Source organism: Mustela nivalis (assembly GCF_964662115.1).
Source record: "Mustela nivalis genome assembly, chromosome: 1".
Lineage (NCBI taxonomy): Eukaryota > Metazoa > Chordata > Mammalia > Carnivora > Mustelidae > Mustela > Mustela nivalis.
In genome coordinates, this window is record NC_139020.1 from 141,717,841 (window position 1) to 141,726,926 (window position 9,086).

The window sequence follows — 9,086 nt, forward strand, 5'->3', positions numbered from 1 at the left end:
GTTAAATCCTCTGCCTTCAGCTTGGGTCATGATCCAAGGGTCCTGGGATGGAGCCCCACACCGGGCTCTCTGCTCCAAGGGGAGCCTATTTTCTCCTCTCTTTTTGCCTGCTTCTCTGCCTGTTTGTGATCTCTGTCAAATAAATAAATAAAATCTTTGGGGGGAAAAAAAAAGAATGCCTTCAAAATTTCAATATTGAAATGACCGTGAAAGTTTACTGCAGATGGTGTTTTTCAATGCCAGCTTTGGGGTAGGTAGACTTACCAGTAGCCCCTTAACATAAGGAAATAAACAGCTTCCTTAAACATTTAGTAGAAGAGTAAAGATTGGAGAAAACTCCATAAATGTACATTTGAAGACTTCTAAAAAAGCAACTGATTTATTGAGACCAAGAGTAAGTTACTTCTCATCAGGATGGAAAAAATACACAGATTATTTTATAAAAATTCATTTTTAAAAGCCAGATATGGACTTTGGTGTAAGAGACACCTTTTTCTTACTTTAAAAAAAAAACTTTCTCTTGAGTGATGGTATAACTGTAATACTACCACTTTACTCTAAACAACAAATTGAAACAAGTCCCAGAAACTACAAGATAATCAGTATTGAGAGAAGATGATTGGTCATGCAATCAGCAAAGGCATTCATTCTGTCCCTATCTTTGGAGGATATCATTGGCCACTTTTGATAAGCTAGTTTTTAGATTACTGTAACTGCTGTTTCTTAAGAATTATTTTTGAACTCTATCAGTTTACAATATACGAATACGTATTTAGAAAAGCAAACCTCCTATTGCTCTAGCAGCAGAATTTGATATCAATCAAGTCGGTGTTATGAACCCTGGTTGATTTATGAAGTCATCCATTACTTTGTATACCCTTTGATCAAAAGGCAGTGTACATATTTTTCCACATCACTTGAAAATGGAGGGCCTACAATGCCATTCAGCAATGACATTCATTATCATAAATTGATTGTATTTTAGCCTAGCCTTAGAAATATAAAGATGTTTGCGTACCATTTTTCCTTTACAGCATAGCTCAAAATCCATCTTCTCAACAGTGCATTAAATGTCAGTATCAATTTCCATAGACTCAGAATGTAAAGTAGGAAAATACAATTCTGTGAGTGGGACTGGAGAATTGGTGTGAAGATAATCACAAGTAGTTGTCTGTTGAATAACAGGCTACTAAGTAGGAAATCTATCATAAAGAGAGGTTAACTCCATTAACAAAATTGCTTCAATATAAATGTACATACCTCTAGAAAATTCTGATTCAGTAGACATGGGTTGCCTTCATGTTTTTTTAGTAAATTCTCCATGAGATTCTTATGCCTACCAAATTTTGAATTCCATTGTTTTAGAATATAATAGTTTAAATTCTGTGTTCTTATGCTTTAGCAATTATACAGAAACACATAGATATGTGGACACATCTAATAAAAGGTCAGTTACAGTTTTTGTTGTGTTTTTAAACATAGGAATTTGTTCTGTGGTATGCAAATGGCTTATCAGAAAGCTACTTTCAAGCTGTTTTGAAAGAAGTCTTCATGGAGAAAACCTAAGATGGGCTGGAAAGAGATGATGGCCAGGAAGGTTCATTGGTCTGTGCCTACTCTCTTGGGTCCCTTGCACTTAGTAGGAAAATAATTGATATTATTTGAATATTGAATGAACATAAAACTACTTGGGGCAAGTGATAAGTATTGACAGAAAATCTATTTTTGTAGGTAAAATTGTAATGTGAAAAATGGTAACTAAAAATTGTTCTTTTATACTGTAGTGACAACCAAGAAAGGGAAAATTTTCTATTTCATAACCTCCCATGACTTTATTTAACACTAGTATTTAAAAATGTTCTAGCAAAATTTTAAAATTTCCTTCTTATGAGTAAAAGATAAGAGGAAAGGACACAGAAAACTTTTTTAAATTTTAAATTTTAAATTAAAATTCTAAAATTTCCTTCTTATGAGTTAAAGATAAGAGGAAAGGACACAGAAAACTTTTCACATTAACAATCTCTGTTTTTTACCTTCCAACATGCTTAGTTTACAAGGATGCCAGGGATTCATATATCATATGCACTCTTCCTAAACTGATTAGTTAGAAAATTTTAAAATATGTTCAATAATTAGATTAAAACTTAGTGCTGAGAATGCCTTGCTTCCATATTCATCGATAATATTTTAGCTTGAAAGCGTATGTCCTGTTTCGGTCTATTTTCAAGTTCCATGAACTTTGAGCTGCTCTACCTAGTGTGATTTTTGGTGACCTGCCAAAGAATGGTGGATAATAGGAGGTGGTATGTCAGGTTTTTGTCACCAGAGTGGAAAATGATGGGGTGTATATTCATGGCCTTTATCTTTGAATCATGTTGCCTTTGGAAGGACTTCTCAGATGCTCCATCTGTCTGGTGTACAGGACAACAGGCCACACGTGGTTTCCTTGATTTTTACTTCAACGAGACTATATCAAACAAAAATGTCTATTCTATTTAAGTCAGGATTTCAACTGCATGTTATTAATCAGTAGCTGAGTCTATAGTTACATAGTAGTTTATTTCTTGTATGGGTTATTATTTTATCTCAGCAAGTTCAGTGAATTCATGTCACAGTGTACATACACACACACAAATTTTGTTTTAGTGTGGTATTTAAAATATATATCTACATATAGATATAGCTGCGGATAGATATCAGACTAAGCAGTTAAGATGCATTGGTATTTGAATTAGGAATAGAGTAGCCTGTGTTTAACCTGTCCACTTAATTACATGGTTTCCCCTTTTAAACAGTAAGAGCTTACTGTAGGGATGACAAACTGTGGCCCACAAGCCACTTGCTATTGTAAATAAAGTTTGATAGGAACACAGTCACTCTCATTTGTTTAGGTACATGTGTAGAGTTTGGACTGTAGCAGCAGAATTGAGTGGTTGTGACAGAAACCACAAAGCCTGCAATATTTACTCTGTCCCTTCACAGGAAGAATTTGCTGACCCTTGGTTAATAAAAAACAATTTAATTTGTCCCTGATTTAAAAAAAAAAAAAAAAAACCACTTCTAGTGAGCTTTTTGTGATCATGGCAAGAATATCACCTACATTTTTGGGGGCGCCTGGGTGGCTCAGTTGGTTAAGTGACTGCCTTCAGCTCAGGTCATGATCCTGGAGTCCTGGGATCAAGTCCCACATCAGACTCCCTGTCTGCTTCTCCCGCTGACCCCTCTCCTCTCAGGCCCTCTTTCTCTCTCTCTCTAATAAACAAAATCATTTTAAAAAAATTAAAAAAAAAAAAGAATATCACCTACATTTTTAAAGGAATAATTGTAAAACATTCACCTGGAAATCCATAATTAAGTTGCATCAGGCAGAGGTCACATGGGAAAATAGTACAAAATATTTATTTTTTATCTTGTAACATTTAGACAGTTTTCTCTTCTGGGGCAGTTAAGCTTATGGATTTGATGGAATTAATTAAGATGTAACATTTTTTTACCGATGTTTTCTAGTTGTCTCTGAGACCGAAGTTTTACTGAAGGAGCTAGAGCAAATGCTACAGCAGGCGCTGGACTCCACAGGGGCACCTGATGAGCCCGAAGAGGAGCGTGGAGAGGAGGTAAATGCCAGAGCGAAGGTAGCCTGGTCATCGTGATGAGGCCTAAACAGCAACTTCAGATTCTTTCAGTGGCAGGCATTTTTTCTGGATGTATGTTTTAATTATATGGAGAACTTCTATTCCCTTCTGAAATTTGAGTCCTTGATTATCCTGAAGTGAATAATAAACTAGCAGCCTGTTGAAAAGTCAGAATACATCTATGAGTCTTTGAAAAAAAAAAAATCTGTGAGTGGAGGAGCTCTTTGTGTTTCGGGTCTTTGAGGTTGACATGAAGAAAGAATGGAGGAGGGGCTCACAGTATCTGATGGGGCACCACAGCAGACAGACCTCTCCACTACTGCCGATTTTCACAGTCAGGAGAAGACGGGCCAGGCTGAGAGCAGCTTGCTAGGACATCTGCCCTGTCTGGTTCAGGCACAGGGACAACCTCTGTAGGGACAGACTTCATTATTAACATACCGAAGGTAGAATTTTCCATTTTTTCTCTTTCGGCTACCTATGTTGGGCTAAGTGTGTGCTTACTTTATTCAGTATTTGTATGTGACAACATAAATTTTAAGTTGGTTGATCAATTGCCCAGCACATCAGCTCCATTTTCATGCAAATAAAACAAGGGCATAAGCCCAGGTGATTAATACAGTGTAGCAATATGGTAGGTGTGAGAAAAATAAGTCATAAGACAGGCACTTCCACAAGGCAATACAGCTGTTCTCGAAATAGGGAGAACTGGCAGCAAGAGGTCCTATACCCTTAAGGTTTCATTCATTCTCTCATTCATTCATGTAGATATATACTGTGCCTGGAGTCGAGAGAGCACAGTGGTTAGGACTGCTGACTCTGGAATAGAATATCAGTGTCCCAGTCCTAGTCCGGCCACTGACAATTTGTGTAATTTGGCACAGTTCCTTATCACACGCCTCAGAAGATTTTTTTTAAATAAGACAAACCAGGAAAAGTACTTTGCATAGAAACTGACTTCTAAGGTCAGCTGTTATTACAGATGAGAATTGGCAGTGGCAGTCACTGGAGAGAATAAGGCTGAGATTTCCTTACTTCATCTCTTTTCCCACATTCTTACTTTGAGCAACTACTCATTCCGGAGTCTGTCTCTTCTCAGATGCTGAAAAAAGTGAATTTGTATATGGACAAGGTTGTTGACACACTTTGGCAGACTGCCCAATTGCATGATTTCATTCAGGACTCCAACAAGAAAAAAGATGATTCATAAACACCTCCCTTCTTGACTTAGAAATCGGAATATACAGGATTTACAGTTAAAGAGATCAATATGCTAAAAGAAAATAAAATTAATGCTAAAAACTCTTACCAACTTGAAAACCATAGCCTGTTTAATTAGCACCAGCAATATCAACCTGTATTTGAATTGCATGGTTGTGAATGCCATTTTTCCAATTAGAGTTCCTTTTTGAAAAAACTCATTTTCTCTGTATAGATCCTACCTTCCATAAAACCAGATCTATAGATTGGTGACATATATATTATATATATGTAATTAATATACAAATTATTTTTTCCTAACAAATGAAACAAGATCTGTAGGTTGGTGGCATATATATTATATACATGTAATTAATATACAAATTATTCTTTCCCAGCAAATGTGTGCTTTGTTGGAGCACCATATGGTTTTGTGCAGTGTGTTTTCAGTCTTTGCAGTTTGTCTTTTCAAAACTCCAGCCAGGGTGATTTTTATAGAGATGTCCTGGAGCTTTTACAGCCACAGAATTGGCTTCTATTTTACCATTATAACCAGTAATGTGATAGAACAGAAAATGACTTCTGATTTTTATTTCTTAAGGTAAAATACATAGTTTCAATGTATTACCAGGCAGGAGCTTGCTTTTTGTTTTAGATTCTTGTAATATTTTATGCTTTCAAAAGCCATTGAGGAATTGTAAAAATTAACCATCTTAACTTGCTGGCAGGCAGGTGAGTGCCCCCTGCAGACTGGTTCATAAGCCCTTCTCCTCAACGAGCTTTGTAAGCCTGGCATTCACACCAGGTTCAGTATATTTAGGACCTTGTTCACTTTTAAATGAGGAGAATAGCAATGAAACCAACTATCAAAGCTGGAACAATTTCCAGTTTAAAAGAAAAGAAATGATCACCTCAGGGGTTTCTTTTTTTTTCTTTTCTTTTTCTTGCTTGCTTTTTCTAAGTTAGTAGGGAAAATTAACATGGCCTCCAAAGTTAACACCACTTAAAACTGGAGCTGTGTTGTGTTTGCAGGAGAAAGTGGCCTCTTACAAGCTATAACCTCCGCAATAAAGCCACTTGATAATTTTAATGTTCTGAACATGTTTACTCTCTGAGCAGGTATTGTTTGAGCTCTTTCCAAAGTTGTAAATTTGATAGTGTTTTCATCCGTCATTTCACGTATGAGGATTCAGGTTGATTACTCTCTAGCACTTACACCAATAGGTGAGAGTAGCAACATTAAAAAAAAAAAAAAAAAAAAAGCATACACATGTGGATAATCAAAATTCTTTTCTATTTGTCACTGAAATGATTTATGAGATTATTTTCCTTAGTAGAGTCTCCTTCCTAATTACACTCTTCTTTATGTAACACTGGTTGTCATGCCACGGCTTTGCAAACAATGGGAGGGAATTAATATCAGATTTTTATAAAATCCACCTGAATTAGATAAGCCATATATAAATAAGACAGAGTTTAGTGAATAATTATTTGTATTAAAAGGTACATTTTTGATATGTGAAAATACTTGTATAAATTATTCTTTTTCTTCATTTCATGGAAGTTCGCTCTATCTTTAATGAAACTTGAAGTTATAAATCTTGTGTGTGTTTATAGATATTTGCATTGTTTTTACATAGTGTCCCTTCCTACTGAGCTAGACCAAATGATGGCTATTCTTAAGTAATACAGAGGATTATGAGAAGATAGCCATAGAAATTGTGACTTAGTTTTAAGTTGTATTCCCTATAATGATAACCTTAAAAATAAACAAATACAGAAAACAAATGTAGCAAAATTCATAGAATGAAATGTTTTCCCAAAGCTTAAAATGAAAACTAAAAATGTGTAAAGTTGGGAGAAAGAGATAGGGCCTGAATAGTTAGTTCTTCTTATATTAACACATTTACTATACATTCTGCTCCACATGGGGATCATTATTTGACCACCAGCATAACAATGCTTTGTGTCACTGCTTTTGGTTGTGGAGCTACTGACTACTTTACACTTTGTTCAAATAATTAAGCCTGATCTTCCAGTAAATTTGATGTAGTTCTGATGAATTGTATGTTTATTTTTACAGTTAACTAAATGCAGCTCTGAAGTCCCAGCAGGCAGTCCATTCGAAAACCACTATGAAGAGGACTATCTTGTAATTGATGGGATAAAATTAAAAGCTGGAGAATGTATTGAAAATATAACTAGCAAATTTAAAGAAATAGATGCTCTAATGTCTGAATTTTAGCGTGTTATAAATATTTTCAAAGGCTAGTTATAAAGACACTTACATGTTTATATTTTCCCAAAAGTCAAAAGCTTGAAAATAGGGAAATAGGTGTATGTTATACCAAAGCTGATATTTATAATAACTTTCTATTTTATACTTTGCGAATAGCCATTGTTTTGAGAATCAATCAAATGGTACTTAAATTAGTAATAAAAATTTAGGATTTAAGAAGCCCTGATATTTGTATTTATAGATTTTTTTTCTTGTGTGCCTTAGTTTTAAAATGGTTTATAAACTTACTGCACAAACGCATGCTTTACAATGATTTATTTAGGCCCTTTATTCAAATGTGGCTATTTAGATGGCCGTTGAGGCTATTATAATTCATACAGATAATTCAGGTGTAGTAGAGATGTGAGAATGTATATTGGTAGTGGAATTAAGCTACTACAAAATAAAAGGAAATAATAAAAAAAAAAGTACTGTATAATTGAGTTGGTGCTTTTCTCAGAGGTGTCAGTTACCTTTTATGGGAAATAATCATTTCAACCCCGATTCCCAAAACTGATTAACAGAGTCTCAGGGGAGGTGGGGAGGCTGTAGACAATCAGAATCCTGGATGCTTCCCCTATTGAATCAGTATCTCTGAAGGTGAGGATGGGAAAATGTAATGGAAAACATAAAGAGATAAGTTAAATATAGTCTCACTAAAAAAAATCCATAAGCAAGGTAGGCAGGCAAAATGTGTATCATGCAACATCACTCCCTTAACACTTCCCCTACAACCCCATCCTATAGTGATTCCCAGGAACAGTTTTGGTGAGTGTCCTTCTACATCGTGTTCTAATGCACATCCATCTCTAGTGCTCACACTTGCACTCTTTCCATGCCCTTCTCTCTCCTGGGAGTATGGGGTCAGAGAAAGGACATTCCAAGCACATGGAAACAAAACCAAGGCTTGAAGAGAGAAGAAAGCAGTACAGCCCCTCGGACCTATTGCTGGTTGAATTAGCTAGAGTGACCGTGTGCTGGTGTGAAGGTCACCACAGCAGGTGAGCTGCTCTGTGTACATAGGCTGAAGAGTTTGTAACTGCAGGGCCAAGTGGAGAGTTTTAGGCAGTGTAAGCCCTTTTACATTTCAGGAGGATCACACCAGCAGCAGACGGAGGTTGGAGTGAGCAGGAGTAACACCAGAGACAGGAGGCCTGTTAGGAGGAGGGAATTCAGGTGCAAGACTTTGAGAGCCTGAGTATGGCACAAATGGAGAGAGTGGAATGGCTTCCCAGCTACATTAGCATTGATGGATTATTAGGATTTAGCAATTGGATATAGGGATACAGCAGTAGGGAGAGGTAGGAACAACTCCTGAGTTCTTGGTATTCACAGTGCTTTTCACTGAAGGTCAGCATACATACAAGTTAGGGGCACCGGGTGGCTTCATTAGTTAAGCGGTTGACTTCTGCTCAGGTCTTGATATCAGGGCCCTGGAATTGAACCCCACATTGGGCTCTGCGCTCAGCAGGAAGTCTGCTTCTTTCTCTCCCTTTGTCCCTCCCCACCTTGTGCACTGTTTTTCTCTGTCTCTCTCTCTCTCAAATAAAATCTTTAAAAAATGAATACATGCATATTAGAAATGGGTGGCATATACCCAGTTTGGGCCAAACTGGTAAGTGCAGCAGAACTTTCATGCTTTGACAGAGTCTGCCTTTCAGAACCACTCCAGGAGCCAGAGTGTCAATGAATAATCTCTCAATACATCATATTTACTTCTCAGTGATATGAAACAGTGGAAGTTAAGCCTTCCTCTTTTTCCTCCAACAGAATTTACTCCATAGCATTTCAGAAAAACGTTTCTTCTTTCTCTTGGCATTATGATTTTATATTCAGAGCCTACAGATGTCTCAAGAAGTCATAGATCCCATTTTCCTGTTACTTCTTAGAATCAAATCTATAAAGAACTTATCAAACTCAACACCCCAAGAACAAATAATCCAATCAAGAAATGGGCAAAAGACATGAACAGACAT

The 9,086-nt window shown here is 36.4% G+C and overlaps 1 protein-coding gene across 8 annotated transcripts in view; it reads left to right on the forward strand.

Moving 5' to 3' along the window:
- The window catches only part of ZCWPW2 (zinc finger CW-type and PWWP domain containing 2), a 125,148-nt gene extending 117,602 nt beyond the window's left edge, over positions 1 to 7,546 (forward strand). For all 8 annotated transcript variants that reach the window (XM_082728945.1, XM_082728951.1, XM_082728950.1 and 5 more), the window contains 2 exons: positions 3,508 to 3,614; positions 6,916 to 7,546. In XM_082728945.1, coding sequence (XP_082585071.1) covers positions 3,508 to 3,614; positions 6,916 to 7,077 — 269 coding nt within the window. In that variant the 3' untranslated portion in view covers positions 7,078 to 7,546. The remainder of the gene's footprint in view (positions 1 to 3,507; positions 3,615 to 6,915) is intronic.
- Positions 7,547 to 9,086: the final 1,540 nt, after the last annotated feature.